This window comes from Hylaeus anthracinus, unplaced genomic scaffold, assembly GCF_026225885.1.
Source record: "Hylaeus anthracinus isolate JK02 unplaced genomic scaffold, UHH_iyHylAnth1.0_haploid 11997, whole genome shotgun sequence".
Classification (NCBI taxonomy): domain Eukaryota; kingdom Metazoa; phylum Arthropoda; class Insecta; order Hymenoptera; family Colletidae; genus Hylaeus; species Hylaeus anthracinus.
Window position 1 is genome coordinate 414,129 of NW_026534344.1, and position 18,943 is coordinate 433,071.

At 43.4% G+C, this 18,943-nt stretch overlaps 2 protein-coding genes across 3 annotated transcripts; one reads left to right on the forward strand and one right to left on the reverse strand.

The window, feature by feature from the left end:
* Window positions 1–102: 102 nt before the first annotated feature.
* Window positions 103–15,959, forward strand: LOC128889512 (1-phosphatidylinositol 4,5-bisphosphate phosphodiesterase classes I and II). Of its 2 annotated transcripts, XM_054147183.1 has the most exons (18): window positions 103–2,036; window positions 2,111–2,257; window positions 2,745–3,016; window positions 3,089–3,173; window positions 3,257–3,674; window positions 3,763–3,883; window positions 3,969–4,164; window positions 4,235–4,553; window positions 4,619–4,807; window positions 4,878–5,087; window positions 5,164–5,483; window positions 5,559–5,876; window positions 5,952–5,996; window positions 6,075–6,276; window positions 6,347–6,569; window positions 6,639–6,954; window positions 7,222–7,413; window positions 7,500–15,959. In XM_054147183.1, exons 1-18 carry the CDS (start codon window positions 1,938–1,940, stop codon window positions 7,620–7,622), a joined length of 3,795 nt encoding a protein of 1,264 aa, XP_054003158.1. In that variant the 5' UTR covers window positions 103–1,937; the 3' UTR covers window positions 7,623–15,959. The 2 variants fall into 2 exon arrangements, with proteins under 2 accessions (XP_054003158.1, XP_054003159.1); XM_054147184.1 differs by lacking the exon at window positions 5,952–5,996.
* Window positions 15,960–16,820: 861 nt separating this feature from the next.
* On the reverse strand, window positions 16,821–18,637 carry LOC128889525 (juvenile hormone acid O-methyltransferase). Its single transcript, XM_054147213.1, has 5 exons — window positions 18,162–18,637; window positions 17,806–17,977; window positions 17,460–17,592; window positions 17,241–17,388; window positions 16,821–17,157 (listed from the first exon to the last, which is right to left on the reverse strand). The coding sequence occupies exons 1-5, from the start codon at window positions 18,346–18,348 to the stop codon at window positions 16,952–16,954; spliced, it is 846 nt and encodes a 281-aa protein (XP_054003188.1). The 5' UTR covers window positions 18,349–18,637; the 3' UTR covers window positions 16,821–16,951.
* Between the last annotated feature and the right edge of the window lie 306 nt (window positions 18,638–18,943).

Below are 18,943 nucleotides of genomic sequence, written 5' to 3' on the forward strand. Positions count from 1 at the left end.
TTGTCTAATATTATTACAAACCCCATATTACATACATCCAATATAAAAGATCGTAATTCTTAATATGATTTTTTATACAATAAATAGGTTAAAATCTTAAATATCGCGGCATCGTCGAGGTTCAGTAAAGTACTCAATGGCTCGTTTATTCATTGCGCGTTAAATCAAATTGACTCGTGCGGGACAATATTGGATCGATTTAATGAACTCGGTGCAGTTGATTAGTTTTTTCTGCGTGTGTAGGGTGTATGTTTATTTTTAGCCAAGACCAACATTAGATAGCGACAAAGTAATGCGATCAGACTTATAAATCTCCAATGGGGTGCAGATCGAAATCGTTCATTTTCGCGCCAGTAAAGGATATCAAATATTAATTATTGCTTTACTTGTGCACTCTCCTTTGTATTCGTTAACAATTTTTAGATTTTCGGGAGTAGGGGATTGATTTCATAGTGTATTCCATATACAGTGTTAAATCTTTATTACTCGTGTACTCTTGTTTTTAATCGTTTACAATTTGGGAGTCGTAGTGTTTGACTTAATTTTCAGCTTTTGTAAATTGTTTATCGGGAGTAGAGAAGTTCCTAGACACAATGTAATCAATCTACTGTTCAAAACTTGTCACGGTACATTGTGTACTGATAAGTCCCCACTCCGTTAATACTTTTCAAACACCTAACATTCCGATAAGCTACTTCCCGAGATACGAAGCAAAACAGAGGTCCTTCCTAGAAATGGGAAAAAAAACTGCGTAGCGAGTTTACATTTCGATCAACAGCCTTCCTCTCTGTTGTGTTCAATATCACAGCTGATGAAAGTAGAGATGTGATAAATACGCGACGTATAAAATGCGGGCTCGAATTCTCTGAATTACGTTCCGAGATCGTGGTAAACATAACGAAAACATTCGAAAGAAAAGTTGGCGTTGTCGATACCGTTGCGCGCGATTAAACGTAAAGGAAAAATAGTCGCGATAAACCACGTCGATCAGAATAGAAGATCGTTAGGCGTGAATTCATTGAATATCAGGGTTCGTCGCGTTAAAATCAATTTGAAAGCGACCAGGCGCACGTGTAGTGCGTTCTGGCATGATCTGCTGGCGGCTTTGATAACACACAGAGTAGCGCCTCCTGGCGACCAGGGTAAACGGGGTAAACGGGTGACGGATGACGGGCAACGGGTGGCCGTGCTCGGATCTGCTCGGATCGTGTTCGGTAGGGCGCGCGGAAGGATGCTTTTCTGGACCAAGAAGTGAGTGCGCGAGTGCTCGCGGGTACGAAAACTTTCGCGGTGCATATTAATTGCGAGAATACTCGTTGCGGTACCAAAGTAAACGTGTCGCTTCTCGTCCGCTTCTCTCTCTGCTCTCTGGCTTTGTGTTACGTTGACAGTGCTTCAGGAGTCCCGTGACTGTTGTTTTTCTTTCGAGACCGTTCGATCAAACCGGACTTGCCACTGACGGTGGTCGATGTGCACCGAAAACACGACGTGTCTCTCGTCGATACTCGCGACACGTTACCCGCCAGAAATTCCCGATGACGGCGACGATGACGACGTCGTCGTCGAGACACGCGCGCGTCTTTTGTCATGGATGATCGAACAACAGCACCTGTCGAGGTAAAGTGGTTCACGAGGTGCCCCTAATGCTTAACAGGTTCTCGATGAGGCTTACGTCGACGTCGCCGTCGCCGCCGTCGTCGTCGTCGTCGTCACCGTTGTTTTCGCCGTCGTCGTTGCCACTGTTCCTACCATCGTCACCGCCGCTATTGTTGTCGTTGCTGGTGCCATCGCCGCTGTCGACGACGTCGTCGTCGTTCCATTCGCCGCTGTCATCTTCGTTGTGGTTACCAACGTGCTTGTTATTGTTGATATCGGCGTAAATAGGCTGCACCGCTTGCCATTGCCTCTACGTTAGTCTGCTCGCGGTATCGTTAAGGATGGCAGGTAACAAGGCTACAGGTAGCGTCCTGCAATTCAGACCTGTCGAGGTCTCTCAGCAGTTGCAGGATGGAGAAAAATTTGTCAAGTGGGACGAGGTAAGATTTTATAGCGTGGCTAGTTTTTATTCTGTAAGATGCATCATTATGTTGGATATGGTATTGTTGCACAGGACTCCGGTATAGCTACTCCTGTAACATTGAGAGTAGACAAGCTTGGATTTTACCTGCACTGGGTAGATCAGCACAATGAAATGGAAATGTTGGATATTGCTATAATAAGGGATACTCGAACTGGAAAATATGCTAAAGTACCAAAGGTATTTAATTATGTTTATCATGTGCACGATTGAGCTACCAGAGAAGCCAGTAGAATGTTTCTTTAGCTCTGTGTATTACTACACAATGGATGTAATTGTTTAGAACCATAGGTGTCTTGGCTTTCTATAATTATATCATGCTTTTGCGTGGATGCTAAGGACGCAATGCACCACCATCGCATGATAATTATTGACAAATCTATTAATAGAATATTACCTACTTTACATCCTCGATGTAGTGCACTTTTTCTCAGTCACACTATCTTTGTACACAATAGAAATAATCGTTGCATAGAAAGGAGAGCAAATTCTTATCTGCCCACTTTCCTATAAATCAATATGCAGTTTACAAAGTAGCTTAGCATATAGTTTCAATAGCTTATTGTAGTATAAGCTATTGTTTCTAACATAATGTGAGATCATTATATTGACGCTTGGTAGTTAGGTGTTGGAGGAGAACTTATTTGAACAAAGGAATGGTTTTCAGGATCCTAAATTGAAATCTCTGGTGACGATGGGCTCTCAAGACTCTTTAGAGGAAAAGACAGTAACAATTTGTTATGGATCTGATTTTGTCAACATGAATTTCATCAACTTTTGTACGACACGCGCGGAAATCGCTCAGCATTGGACAGAGCAAATTTTTCAGCTTGCGTATAATTTAACACTGCTCAATACCAGCACAACCATGTTCTTGCAGAAAGCACACACCAAACTTACACTTACAGCAGATAAATCGGAAAAGATTCCTGTGAAGAAGTGAGCACAGTTTGTATAAAATTAATATACGCGTATACAGAATCGTATATACTTTATATATTGTTATTTCAGCATAATAAAAATGTTTGCACAAAATAAAGATGATCGTAAGCGTGTCGAGAAAGCACTGGATATTTCGGGTTTTCCATCTGGAAAAGTGAGTGCGATCTCTCGTAAACGATCTCGTTTAATGTAAACGTTACACTCGTATGCTGTACGATCTTATTCCTTTATTTTTAGAATGACGTAATATCGTTGCAAAAATTTCAATTCGAAGACTTCTTCAACTTTTATAAGTCACTTACTCAGCGGTCGGACGTTGAGAAAGTTTTCGAAAGCATCGTAGGCAATAACAAACGTAGATTAATGTCCGTTACACAGTTTGTTGACTTTTTGAACAAAACGCAAAGGGATCCACGCCTGAACGAAATATTGTATCCGTACGCAAACGAGGCGAGAGCAAAAGATATTATAAGTCAATACGAACCAAATAAATGTAATGCGAATCGAGGCCAGTTGAGTTTCGATGGTTTCCTGAGGTACTTGATGAGCGAGGATAATCCAATCGTTGCTGTCACAAAACTCGAATTATCGGATGATATGGACCAACCGCTTGCGCATTACTTCATAAATTCTAGTCACAATACATACTTAACAGGTCTGTAGCTTCCCTGATCTTGTTCATTAGACAAGGTACACTTAAATCGAGGCATGCTCAACGCAACGTTTCTCTAATATATTTATAGGGCATCAAATCACCGGAAAGAGTTCCGTAGAAATATATCGTCAATGTTTGCTCGCCGGCTGTCGATGCGTGGAATTGGATTTTTGGAATGGAAAATTTGACGAACCCGTCATTGTTCATGGGTACCAGCTTTACGAGAGAATCTTTGTTTCGATATATGTAAATTTATTCGACTGCTTGTATAGGTCTTCGTAACGTCTTTTTCAGATATACATTTGTACCTGAAATTTATGCGCGAGACGTAATCGAAGCGATTGCCGAAAGCGCTTTCAAAACGTCGGAATATCCTGTCATTCTTAGCTTTGAAAATCATTGTAATCCAAGGCAGCAAGCTAAAATAGCTCAGTATTGCAGAGAATTGTTCGGTGAAATGTTACTCGACGCACCACTTGAATCTCATCAGGTATTTTCCAATACGGCAATGACTATTTATCGTCGTCCAGTTTACAAACTGAAAATTGTTCATTGTTCAGTTGGAGCCTGGTCAAGAATTACCACCTCCCAATTTGCTGAAACGTAAGATTATAATTAAGAATAAAAAGAAGCACCATCATCATCACAAGAAGCACAAAAAGAAGCAGCAAACGCCAGCAGCGGACTCCGAGGAGGGAGCTGAAGAAAACGAAGACAACGGTGTAGTAAATCAAGCTGCTGAAGGTGAAAACGGTCCAGCGGACGTTCCCAACGCTGAAGATGAGAATAACGATCAGCAAATCGGGAACGGAGATATCTCGCATCCCCCGATGTTGCAACAACGACAGGGCAGCAAAGACAGTGCTCAAGATGACGATGGTTAGTATCCAATCGATAAACGGGCGTAAACGTGAACGAAGGATTAAAAATATATACGATTTTAGAAGACGAAGAGGAATCGAGCACAGAAGAGGAGGAATCGAATGTCGAGGATATCAAATTAAGAATGGGGGATAAAGTGCCTGCGCCTGATAAAGCAGCTAGTGCTAAAGAAACGGAAGCTGGAGCGGAGATTTCAGCATTAGTCAATTACGTGCAGCCTGTTCATTTTTACAGTTTCGAGTCGGCCGAAAGTACGTTCACGATATTAATTATTAATCTTTTTCTTCTCTACATTACCCTTAATCTCCTCTACATCTGCAGAAAAAAATCGTATGTACGAGATGTCGTCATTCGACGAGAAACAAGCTACGACTCTATTAAAGGAAAGGCCATTAGAATTTGTAAATTACAACAAGCATCAGTTGTCCAGAGTATATCCAGCAGGCACACGTTTTGACTCCAGTAACTTTATGCCCCAAGTATTTTGGAATGCAGGCTGTCAGCTGGTCGCATTAAATTATCAAACGCTCGGTACGACCGCGTTTATATCGATTTCATTCTTATCAAGTGTTGCGTGGGCGGTTATCGTTTTAACTTGGTTTTTTAGATCTCGCGATGCAATTGAACTTGGGTACTTTCGAGTACAATCAGCGTTGCGGATACCTTTTGAAACCGGAATTTATGAGAAGGCGAGATCGACGATTGGATCCGTTCGCTGAATCGACAGTAGACGGTATCATAGCTGGTACGGTTCACATACATGTGATATCAGCTCAGTTTTTAACTGACAAAAGAGTGGGTACTTACGTCGAGGTAGACATGTACGGTTTACCAGCTGACACAGTGAGAAAGAAATTCCGCACGAAAATTGTTCCGAACAATGGCATCAATCCTGTATACGACGAAGAACCCTTCGTATTTAAAAAGGTGAGAAAGAAATAAAACACTCTTTCAAAAAATAAAACACTCCCGTAACAAAGTCTCGTTCGTGTGTCGATTCAGGTAGTGTTACCTGAACTCGCAGCGATCAGGATCGCCGCGTACGAGGAGTCGGGACGTTTGATCGGTCACAGGGTGGTGCCAGTAGTTGGTTTGTGTCCAGGATATCGACACGTTGCACTCAGAACAGAGTGCGGCCAACCGTTGCCGTTGGCAAGCCTGTTTCTACACGTTATAGTAAAGGACTACGTTCCAGACGGTTTGAGCGAACTCGCTGAAGCCCTGTCGAATCCGATTAAATATCAAAGTGAAGTTGATAAAAGGGAAAAGCAATTGTCTGTTCTTACGGATTGCTTGGAAGACCCGTCGGAAGAAGTTGATGTAAGGTTTGAAACGTTGCGAATTTATTTACTAACTGTGTGACATATGCTAATAGCCGCGTACTAACATTTCTAGGATAAGCCGAAAATTAGCGAAGGAGCAAGTTCCTCTAAGCCGCCTGTAAGTTCGTCAGTTGACGGTCGTTAACTGATGCGACAAAATTTATATTGACGTGTCTTTAACAATTTTAAATTTTAGGAGGAAACTGTTAAAGCGAAGAGGTTGCAATCCGTGGGCGAATTGCCATTGCTTGCTCCAACTTCTACCAACGTGCATGGTAGACCATCGATTGCAGGCTTGAATACTTCCGATACTCAAGAAGCTGAAGAGGGAGCGCCAACCCCCACGGCTCCAGTAGTAGATTCTTCTGCGAATAAAAGCCCAGTTAACGCCAGCAGCGGTTAGTGTCTTGGCTTTGACAATTAAACAAGTCTTATCATTGAACGTTGGATCCTATATTGTACTTGTAGCGAGCGACGAGATAGTGGCGGAATCTCTAGAGAAATTAATGGAGAACAAGCTCGTCAGAGAGAAGAAGATGGAGCTGGAGAAGAAGCTCGAATCACTACGGAAGAAGCACGAAAAAGAGAAGATGAGGGTTCAGTCGCAGAAGGGCTCCATCGACGGTGAAAAGCACAAGTCGAAATTTTACGTGAGTCATAAACTGGTGAAGCGACTGTCGAGCAGAAATATGTAAGTCAACCTTTATCGAAGGGACCTCGCGGTGTGCTTGTTGCTTATACATTTATGATTTCCGCGTAGCTTCTCCAGCGAAGTGGGTTTGAGTACGTTAGCTCTGGCGGAGACGTCCGAGTGTCCAGATCTGGAGAACCGCGAAGGAAACGGGGGAGCACCGAAGGGAATACCCAGAAGTCAAAGCGAACGTTTACTGGCTGTGTGCAAGGCTCACGTTCAACAGGAACGCGAGCTCCAAGAGAAGTATTACGAAAACCTGTTCGTTACTGTGGAAAAAGTGATGAAAACCTCTCAGTCCAATCAAATAAAGACATTGAGAGTGCTTTTGGAGCGGGAGACTGCAGACGTTATGAGAAAACTTCAGGCTACGAGGCACGGAGAGGTGGGTTCGCTACTAATATTAGATGGTTAACACACGTTCCATGCTGCTAGCAATCCGTGACATTTGATAGAAGCAAGTTCCATTTCCAACACGAATTACAGTTCTGCAAATATAAACATTATCGCCCAAGGTCGCTTAAAGGTGGCGTTGTTCTCGTTAGACGTCGTATTCTTTTAAATATCAGTTCAGAATAGCGCATTGTGATAATGTTTGGTATTCCATTCAGTGTTACAGACGCTTTATATATTTGTTTGCGGTTAATCGTAGGTGAAACAGTTGGCAAAGGTCCACAAAGATAAAGCGGAATTAGATCGTATGAAGAGAGAGGTCGCGAAATCAACTGTCGAGAAGGGAGTGAACGAGTGCACACGATTGGCTAAAATTTACGAGAAGAAGCGCACGGAGCTTGAACGGCAACACGAAGAGGTCAAGCAGAGGCTCGAAGAGGAAAGGGCCAAGGTTCGAGAATTCATCGCCTACTGTTTGTTCTACAATTTTTTATACAACTACTCTAACTGTTTCCAGTTGTCTCGTTCGTGTTCCAGGTGAAAGCATCCTTGATGGCGGAGTACAGCAGTCGATGTAGCAAGTACGAGAGCGGTGAGTTGTCTTTGTCGCCATCCGGTGGTACCAGTATGCCGGAATCGCTCAGTGGGAATACATATTGACTCTATCGATCGATGACTTGGCGTTGCAAGTCTCCAAGTGATACAGTTATCGCGGATTCGCGTACCCACGGCGGTAAATGAACTTTACCAGAGGGTGCGAGTCTGGCTCGCGAACATGACAAAGAAACGGATTGCGCGTTACTTCTCCGGAAAGGGGGAGTCGTGTAACGATGACGGTAGGGAATTGGTGATGTCTACGCTGTTACCTGTGTTTTGCTAACATAATTTTATCCACTTTCGTGAAAGTCTTTTTTGCAAGAGCGTGTACAGCAGCATTTAGAAGGGCGGTGTGCCGAGGTTCCAGACGAGCAGAACTCGTTTGCCTGCGAAGCATTTGATAAACATCTCGCGCGCGCAATTTCTTCTGGACACGAGATACCTCGACGACGAGCAGCGTTATGATTATCTATCTACGATAGGTACGTACGTGCACATTTGTGAATTTGATCGTGTACTAACTTTTTCGGAGGGTTACGTGATTTCGCGTAACGATTCTCCTATTTACTCGGAAGTCCTTTGGAAGACCTACGATACACGGATCGATCGTTTTGATCTCAATACGATGGGATAACGACGCGCTTTGCGTTCCATAGAGAATTGGGAAGCTGCTAGCGATAAAGTTCGCTCGAGTTTGTTTCTTTCCGGTTTCGATATTACTTTTTACGCACAGTATTAAACGCACCTGTTTTCTCGTTTCGCTCAATATCGTCACTGCTGGTATCGAGATATTTCCGTTACGTTCTCAGAGTCTTCTTTTTTGTTTTCTTTAACGAAAACTTCGGAAAGGCGCGGGTGTGAACGATCACGCGGAAGAGGTACACGATTCTAAATAAGAAAATAATCTTTCTAAGTGCTACTATTTAATCTTGTTATTATATGTATAAGGCGTTATTTAATTAGCGAAACGATGAGTCGAGTCGCGCGTTCCGAAAGAATTAAACAAAAACTAATAATATTATACTCGTAACGATGCAGGAATCGATCGATCGCTACATAATAATCGGACCTCAGGAAGCACGAAACGTGAGAGGGAGAGAGTGAGAGAGTGCGAGAGAAATAACGTACGTCGCGACGAGGGTGAAATCTCTTTTTGGCCTAGAGGATAAAGGTGACGCGTTCGAGGTCGAGGAAGAATTAAGTTTTGGGCGCGTGCGTGATCTGATATATTTTCTGACTGAAAGTACTCCGTATAAAGACATTTTTTCGATACGTTAGCCTGTATCTATAATGCTAAAGAGTTCGTATTGTATAAAGAAAAGCAAACCAAAAAACAAAAAAACGAGGAAATATTGACGGGAATGATTTCCAGCTTTTTTTGTACCGCGGTTTCGGACTGCGGCCGAAGCGACTCGATTTGAGGCGAGCCTCTTTCTAGGAAGACAATCAAAAAAATGTTACATCGTAACATTGTCCTTGTTGTTTTTAATCGTATGATATTTTAAGCAACTCGATATTAGACATACACACATATATATATATATAAATCTTAATATATATATATATTCTGATTAGCTATTACAAATTTAGGATTAAAAGTTACACACTTGAGCATTGTAAAATCTCTTGTGTGATCCATCCCCATTATTTATTTCGTAATCGAATCCCGCCGAGATGAGCGGCAAGTATCCGAGAATTGCGAGCTTTTTGCAAAGTATGGCGTGTTACATGTATAGACACACGGATATATGTACGCGCATACGTACACGTACGTCATACGCACGCACACACACATGTGCAATTAGAGCGTGATCGTTGTCAACGCGAAGGAAAAGGGGTACCTTTGCTACTATAAGCGTGGTCAAAAATATGCTGTGGAACCCGATAGGAGATGATTCCTCTCGAAACAAGAAACAATCGACTCGAAAGTGTATAGTAGTACAATTTGAATCGCGCGTCAAATTTGTATAAAATGTGTAGATATAATAATTTACGACTGATCGCGAATATATCGTTCTCAAAAATACCAATTACTTTATAGCAGATTCGTGAAATCAAAGTTTAGGTAAGCGTTCGCACTTGTATATTCAAAATGCACTTTCTCGTAAACGAAGGCTCACGCGAAAAGAACATTATTCTACGGTTTGATTATTTTTCTTCCAGAGCAATCGTCTGTTCTCGGGTTTTACCGCGTATTTTCAAACGCATTCGTATACTGTCGTCGTTTACGTTGCGTCGAGGGGTTACGCTCAGATTAATTCCCTTCGATTTGGAGACTGAACCCGATCCTGAGTCGTTGATAAACTATTTTTGGATAGTTTCGCCACCGTTGCTTTATTTATTAAATAATCGGGATTGTTGTTTTTATACGACATGGTTGCGCGAGTCTGGACAGTATTCAGGGACAGTGCGATCCACGCTTGGTTTCCTGGCATTAGAGTTTCCATAAATCTGTCTACAGTGTATTCAGCGGCGAAGCTAGTCACACGTTCGCCCAAGAAATTAATTCACGAATGTGAACCAGACAACGCATCAGGTTTGTCGAGATAGAACACGCGCGGAGTAACAAGAGTAAAGAGAAATCTCAGAGTCACGGGAATGCATTGCTATTATTAGTAAAAACCGGCTGTTTTAATTTAGGCGCCGACACATGCATTTTAGTTACTCTAGGATGGTGTTACCATACTTTTACGTATCAGGGAGCGAAGGGATAACTTAGCGTTAGGCAGTCGAGCCAAAGTTTCTGCTCGAGCATAGTTTTAGGCGTCCATCTGGATGAAACGGTCGTACCTACGACGAGTTACCATTTCTTTCTTAGTTTTACCCTTTCGTTTATCGTGATTGCATTTCCCTAAGAGTTACCATGTTGTTTTGCCCCCTTTCCACGAATGAAAAGAGAGGAAAAGCTATGGAGTCGTAGAGGCGCACACTGGGATGAAACAGTGATAATCTGTAGACGATGATATATATATATATATATATATATATATATGCATGTATAACGTAACTGTAGGCGTGCTGGACTACCTTTTGCGTTTCACCGCAAAGGAAATCAATACATTATAGGACATTATGCTAAGTCGTACGAGATTATCGGATGTATATATATATATAACATGCATGTATATATATGTACATAGATATACGTATGGGGTGATTTCTACATCGAGATCATGATTTTTCTTGATATTAATTTTCTTTCAGCAGTTCCTGAATCCTACCTCGCTCAATCTTTTCTGCCTCAATTGGGACATCAACTTATGAATTCCATGTTAACGTGACGTAAACACTTGAAGTAGAAAAATTACGGTAGGATGACCGCGAACTTTTTGTTACAAACAAAGCCGATCGATCGCTTTGTAAGAATCACTCTATACATATAACTGTACGTGAATGCACGTGTAACGTTTGTATGCATACTGTGTGCGTGTTGATGTTTTTCCCATCGTGTACTCGCAACGATGCACGTTCCCTGCGTCGCCGGTTGCCGCGATACCTGCGCGATTCCCTTAAATTGCGTATTTTATGGAGTCCAAAGACCTCGAAGACCTTGAGAAATTATAAACAGTTGGAATTACGCAAAGTAAATCGTTGTTGTCATTGTAAAAATAAATTTAACTTCTCTTTGACTATCTTCTTCCCTTTGAGAATTTCACCGAGGTTCTCACAGTACCTGAAACCCAAGGGAAACAAACAAGGGAAATCGCGAGGCGCGTGGATATCGCGACGACGCGAGGGCGTGCGAATTCTTCCAACGCTTCGTAGCCGAGATCGAAACGTCTACGAACAATTGAACTGGGAGAGCTGTTCCTCGATTAGCCAAGCTATGTATTATAGTTTCGTTCGAACGCCGAAAAAATTCGAGACGTGCAGAACGTCTGAATCTCGTACTCGAGCTGCATGTTCACGCGATGTTAACTCCTTGGTCTAAAAGAACGCGTTAGACTCGTGGTACGGAAGTGCGCAAGCGATTTTATACCTAACTATGGCACTCGCGGTCCCAGATGTTGATTGGTGTGGCAAGGAGTTAGAGTCGCGGCATTTTAAAATTGCGAATTATATTTTTTGCTGACGTTTCCACGCAGTTTTGTGTAAAGAAACTTGTCCATCGCGTAGTCTTTCACTGTGCAGCTCCATTTTCCATTGTGCTGGAAATGTCGTCAAAAAATCAAACTTGCGTACATGCAGTTTTGGCGCATTTGGGACAAGTTTTTGACAACCTTTCAAAGTATCATCAAAAATGGTTTCTTTCGAATATTTTATTTTCCGCGGCGTTCACTGCGCGGACGCAGCGTATTCGCTCAGGACGAAGTGTTTCGTCCTCTTCCTATATTCCTGTAATATACATACCGCGCAATGCACGCATTTGCGCTCTGAAAACCGTCTAAACGTATTTGGTTACCTGCGTTATGTATATTACACACGTGTACCTAACGTATAAGCGTAAAGACTAGGTTACGAGGACAGATATTATATATATATTCACGTTGATATATTATGTGTTGTTGCTGTTGATGTTGTTAACGGTAGAATAGCGAAAAAGGTGGCAGTAGTAGCGTAGTCGTTGTTCGTAGAATTAATGCGAGACTAGATATTGCGTTGCTTGTATATCGCGAGATGCGACGCGCGATTCCCATTGCAAACGGGAGCGTTACGAAGCCACGCTTCCACGTTTTAAATCGGTGCTGTCCAGGAATAAACTCCCTCTCCATACAAAGTCCAATGTCCACGATATTACAATTGATAGGGTATACGCAGATTTTTACATCTGATTGTATACATAGATCGATGGCAAAAGTGTAACGCGTCAGATGAACCACTGGAGTTAAACTGGCCAGCATTAAGGGCGTCTTCTGGCTTAGAACTTGAAACAAAATTTCTTTACATTTTCTCAAAGTTTCAAGTTTCAATCACATAGGAGCTTGCTGTCTTGATTCGCGCGTCCGAATCGCGAGATACAAGAACGAGTAGGGACGCGTATCGCGTATTGTAAGTTGTAAACGTAGTCTTGAAACGGCCTATCGACGATCGTAGCGTTCTGGCGTCGCTCACGTTCCTCTCAACATTGTTCTCGTGCGTTTCCGAAGGGACGTTCCCGTTCTCTTCTTGAGCGACTTTGCTGGCGAACGCATCAGAGATGGGCAAAATTTTATTCGAGTACCACATAACGACTTTTACTTTATCGAACAGTTAACTTTTGATTTGCTCATAGTGCAATATTTCATTCTGCAATTCGAAGTTTCCATGCAACGGGTAACGGGTAAACGGTCGTTCGTTTTTTATTCTAAATTTGTATCTAGATAAGAAATTTGCCCGTCTCTGTCGTGATCGTAGTTTCCAATCTCGCGCGTCTTTTATTGTATTCCGTGAATCCTTTGGCTTCCGCGCGACAAGGACAGGCGCGTGTATCCTTGTGACAACGATGTGATAACGTGTCCACCGAACTGTTACCGAAAAAAAGAAGACGAGGACGGGGACACACCTTTTGTCTTTCTCCTTTCCGCGCGCGTGCGAGTTGTTCTCTTCGGGATCGTCAGCTGTCAATTCTTCGATGCTTCGAATATATTCGTTGATGTTAAATGTGATTTTCTAGCGACATATTCGTTGTTCGTGTGCGCGGCGTTTTGCGCTCGTCATTTCGTTCGTCATCGACCGAGACCGCTTCCACGCTGCTTCCAGAGGTCTTCTTGTTAGCAGTCGCTCAACGACTCTGGTCGACAACGATGAAAGGAGGCTAACAGACACTTGGATAGAATACATAGATCGTTTGATTGTGCGACGAATATGATCGATATTCGTCGCAGGAAGAATGCAGACATTCGAGGACGTCTTAGGAAGTGCATTTCTGTGTTTTGATGCGCGACGGAGTTGACAGCGTTATGAGCTCCTGAGACGCAACGATTTTTTGTAGATCTAGACTTGGCGAGCAAGAGTAACCGCGGAAGTGGTCTCAAGGGATCGAGCTTGTTGTGTTTCCGACGTTTCTATAGTCGTTTATAGGTCTTGCCAAGTATTCAGAGTTCTTGCCTTTCACTGGGACGCGATTTTCCATGTCCGATCGCGGGGACACGGAACGTACCAGCGATCGACGTTCTTCGTTCGACTTGGCTTTATGTCAGCTCGATGACGCTGACTTGACTCCCAGCTCCAAGTCGTTACCACGCGACTTTCATCTGGAAGCCAGAGTTGGCGTCAGCCACGACGGACTAGGCCACGAAAGCCACAAGTATTTTATTCCAGCTGTTCGCCAGCGTGTATATATGCATATATTTTCTTTCCATTTACGCGTTTATTCTTCGAAGCTGTTCGAGCTAAATTTATTGTTCCCTTCGTATCGCGTAAGAAGCAGCGGTATCGATCCGAGTGGAATATTTACGGACGATTAGTAACGCTTCATCCGTTTGTCCCGCGAGGCGCGCGCGCGCGCGCAAGTTTCTCTTCTGCAAATTAGAACGACGCATCGCAGTTTGTTTTCCCTTGGCTTCCATCGCCACGGTCGATTTTCCTTCGTTCGTCACGCAACACACCGGGCAAAATTAAGGGTTTCGTCCTTTCGTCGTCCGCGAGTCGGGGGGCTCCGTATCTTCTCGCTCGCCGCGCCGTCCAGGACGGTTCGCTGTTAATTGCTCGTACAAAACCGCGCGCCCGCCTATTAGCCGCAATTTACGAGTCGCTTCCACGTTAGATCGACCGACAGCGAATTTATTTATCGTAACGTTCTCAAGATTTTTCAACCGATACATATTTCAAGTAGCTTTAAACGCGTCGGACCGCTGCGCCGCGCGTCAATTGATTAAGCGTGGCAACGCAATTTTCCACGGAGGTCAGCTCCTTTTTCCGTCGCTTTACGTACAAAGAAACGGTGCACGGCTATGATATACCACGCGATTTTCTGTTCCGGTAAACGTCAGCGGTGCACTCGATATTCGTCGAGTTTATGTACCACCGAATACTAATCAGATATAAATGGAAAGTAATGTTCTTTCTCACGGTGACCCATTACAGCTTCGTGTTGTATTATTTTATACATCTCCTGTTCAAGGGAATTTGTAACTTTTTTAAGTAGGATTAATATAGTAAGAGTATTAGTTTAACCAAAAATTCGTGTTAATTGTTACGACATCAGATGCTAGTCTTCCTAGATTCGTTAACTGTTTACGAAACGTATAAATTGAGCTGTGATCTGGGGTCAATTTCAGAAACAGAAACGGAAATACAGTCATCCTCCCTGGCCAGTTATTCCACCGCTGTTACTCGAACGGAAAATATCGCATTCTGCTGTCAGCCACGAGTCGATTCGCACAAACGTTCCGTTGTCTTCGATTTCTTCTTGTCACTTATCGCACGTTCTGCACAACCGACGTGTCCTCGCGATCCGCAAGGACTTCTAGTCCAGTCTCTTTAGATTTCACTATGGAAGCATTCTTTCCAAGCCAACTTTTTCTATTTAATTCTATTAATCCATTGCAAATAGTATGAAAATCACTCCCTGGATCTGTGTACACCATTTGCAACGTCTTGGTAAAGGTGTATCCTCTAAATCAGTTCCATAAGAATTTTCTTATTGTATTCGTATTCTATGTAGTTTCGAGTGACTGGACTATTTGCAGCTGTCGTCCTCAGTTTTTGGCTGGAGTCGCTGCCACGCGTCCAAGGTGACGCTGTCCTCGTTATCGGCGAATTCGCACAGAACTTCCGTAAGTTTAAGAATTTTTTGAGCCGTTTTTTACATATACTTCCGCCTTCCTATCGGCGTCGCGAGAGCTCGCGCGAAACGACCTTTCGATGCGTTCCCATTTGGACTGTTTTCGTACGTTTCGGAGTATTTTTCGATTTCGACGCATTTACATTGTTTCGCTTGAACATAGATCTGTGTTAGATGTATTCGAGGACGATGTCCGTAGAAGCAGGATCGGATTGGCTCTTTGCGGTACAAATTTAACGATTTCAGTACACTTGTGTCGAGTTTTGCTCGACGTGGAACCGCAAGGAGTTAAGATGTACCCATTGAGGGCTACAGGTGATCAGTTGGAAGCGATTCGATAAGCTCAAGCATCCGAGACTACAAGTTTCTGGTATTTAACAATCGTTTCGCTAGAGATTCATTTACGTTTAGGATAGCTAGAGAGAAAAGAGTTTCTCCGAGACGAAAAATATTAATGATTGCCATGTTTCGGAGGAATCTTCCTCAATGCTTGAATTTTGATTGGATGTTTTGGTTGCGTGAGATCAAGTTATCATTTTTCGCTTTTCACTTTTCGCTCATTTCAATCATATTATCCTGACAATACCTGTAGCCCAGGGCTTCGATCCTAATCCGACGCTGCGTAGAAGCCGCGCGAAGCTGAAGCTTCCTAGCCAGACTGTTCAACTGGTTGCTTGCCGCTGAAACAACGCTAAGCTCCGAGAGCAACAATGCTTGAAAATGATCAGAGCCGTTTTGCAAGACACACTTAAGGTACGGTACCACCTGAATTACTGCAAGAGAGCCTACGTGTGAAGGAAATAGTTACCAAGCGATAATTAAGATTGGAGGTTGTAGTTGAATCGATTATCTTGATTATTGCACACGTCTCGTTCGAAATTTCATGCATTAATTGAGGTTCTACCGTAGCCAGTGGTCCTAAGTGAGGGGAAATGCGTAATGCTTCCCCTTTTTACTTTGCTCTGCAATCGACGGCGCTCTTGCTCGTTACAGCCCAATTGAAAAGGCTCGATGCCGGCGAACGGGCCTGGAAGAGCTCGCGAAGCGCGGCAGAGTTTTGAGATGCTTTCGTTTTAGGGTTTCGGTGTCGGTTTCGTTGAAAGAATCAACGACCAGTACGTTCCAGCTGTTCCGAACGGACGAGAAAGACGTCCGCAGCGAGTCGTATACCGGGGGGAGGGGGAGGGGGGGGGGGGCACGTCTCGTGGTTGTATGTTGTGATCGCGTTCCTTGAGCCTCGAGGAAGCGTCTTAGTACCGAAACCGATCGATGTCGACGGTTTCCGTGAACCGTCTTATAAACTTGGGTGTATTTTTTAGAATGAAGCGTTAGACAGAAAATTGTTACTCCCTGTATATGGTTACCGTAAGCACCGCAACAGATCCACTTATTACCCGTACGACGATATATGAGTTTTAACGATATTCTATAAATGGCTGTACCGTATTGTAAAATCAAAGATATATAGTGTACAATAAAGTTTTAGTGGCGTAGAAACGACGCGAGTAGTGTTCCCTCCTCGAGTAATTCCTTGACTTGTCCAGTTCAACGCACCGATTGCAGCTCGAATTTCGATTGCAGCTGTACAAAAGTATTCTTTTATTTTTATTGGTACAAAGTTTCATCTAGAGAAATTAATATTTATATTTTTATCAAAAATTGTCAGAGTAGAGTTCCCTATATTTTCTCAGCGCACGTCGCAAGGTTTTTTAATGTACGCGACCAGAAGCTGGTATCTGCCCAGAATACCCAGTTCTCGCTGATCGCTGTAGTCTTCGTCCGAGAACTGAATCTTCATGACCGTTATTTCACGCATCAACGCATCCATGAATTCATTTTGAAGCTCTTGATCGGGGATCCGCGAAACGAAGGGCGTGATGGGGATCATGAAATCTGTAACGAGGATTCGTTATCGAAAACAAAGAGAGACTCGTTGGAAACACTCGAACGAATCTATGTATAGTCTGAGTCTGTACCTTTCAGTGACTGCGAGTTTCGGAAAATGAAGGTTCTGTCTCTCCTGCTGCAATGCAGGATTTCGAAACCAATGTCTTCCAGGATCTTCCTAAAGGCAGCCCTGGGATCCTTGCAACGATGGAAGTAAGGCACGAAACGATCCACGTCCTGGAAAACGGGCCAAAAGCGTAAATGGTATGAATTCGAGCAGAGTCCTCGACGCGAGATCCTTGTACAACCTGCATGTATGGTTTGTATCGTGGATTCTTGTGTAGCTTCTCGTAAGCGTTGAAAACTTCGGTGGAAGCTAGAAACATGGCCAAGGCTGTCCCACCTGGACGTAGCATCTTCCATACGTTCTCGAAGGTTCGTCTAGTGTTGGTAAGAAATATGATTAGATCCTGGATTTAGCTTTTGATAATAATTTTTATGCAGCAAATTATCCAATATATACAAAATTAGATCCATTTAAAACAGATTCACTGACGTGTTACGAATTAAATTCGTCTTATATTTTATTTTATTTTTGGACAGACTTCTGTTCATTTTTGTTTGTAGTCCTGTCCGGTCAACAGAATTAAATACCCCATGTTCTGGCACCAGTGGAAACAGAAGAAGGAGAACAAGCCATGGTACTGTTCGACGTGCTCGTTTGGCAATTCTTCGGTCTGAATGTCCAAACACGTGAACGATAATCGCTTCTCGCCTTGATACTTCTGTCGCGCGTACTCGATCATCGATTTTGATATGTCTGAACCTTTAAAAACAATGTGAAGAGAGCTTAGTAGTTATCACGAATATTCTGAATTATTTGGTGGTGATATCAACAACTTGGATTCCCTGTCAAGAAATGCCGTAACTAAATATCGTTCTTCTAAATTCCATTCAGCTACGGATATTACCAAATAATTCCTCGAACGCGATTCTTTTTACTCTCTTACCAACTACCTCCACTCCAGACGGTAATTTCGGTAAGAGCAAGTTCTTGGTGACGTCTCCAGGTCCGCATCCAACGTCGATGCACTTGCCCCTAGTCTCCGATATCTCTTTATGGAACTCGTCGATGATGTCGATCGCATCTTGGTACTGGAGCTTGCTGGTGTTGACGTACTCCTCGACCATGTTCATCTTTGAAGCGACTGACTCGATGGAGTCGCGTTTCTATCGATTTCGACGAATGTACGCGAACGTTCCCGCTCGATCCGCGAAATGTCACTGTCGACAGCTTTGCAACACGGCCAGAGGAAGTTGTAACGATTGAGTTCGGTGGACGCGTAACCGACTCGACGCCTAGTCGGATCTTAGACTGGTACCTTTTGGCCTCGAATTGATATTTATATTCGGCGACTCGTACAAACAAGTTTTCTTGCCTCAAAGGTTCCCCCTCTCTTTTCTACGTGTTTAGTACCTTTTTCTTCTTCCTCTACTCTTTTGCTGGCCCGGTTCCGTTCGCCCCCTCTTCTCGATCCCGTCCCCTATCGCCCTTCCGGCCGTACCTACCTCAATATCCAAATTCTTCGCCCGTCACGCTGTCTTCTTAACCCGATGGTCGCGTTCGGCGGTTCAACGACCTCTATTTCGATAATAAAGAACGCTGGAATGCGTTAGGGCTCGCGAGTCCTAATTCGATGTCGAGCCTCTCAGAGATTGGAAGAGACGAGGGTCATTTACCTCTTAGGGCGGAGGTGGGGGACCGTTTGGAGTTCGAAGGCCGCCACGGGGC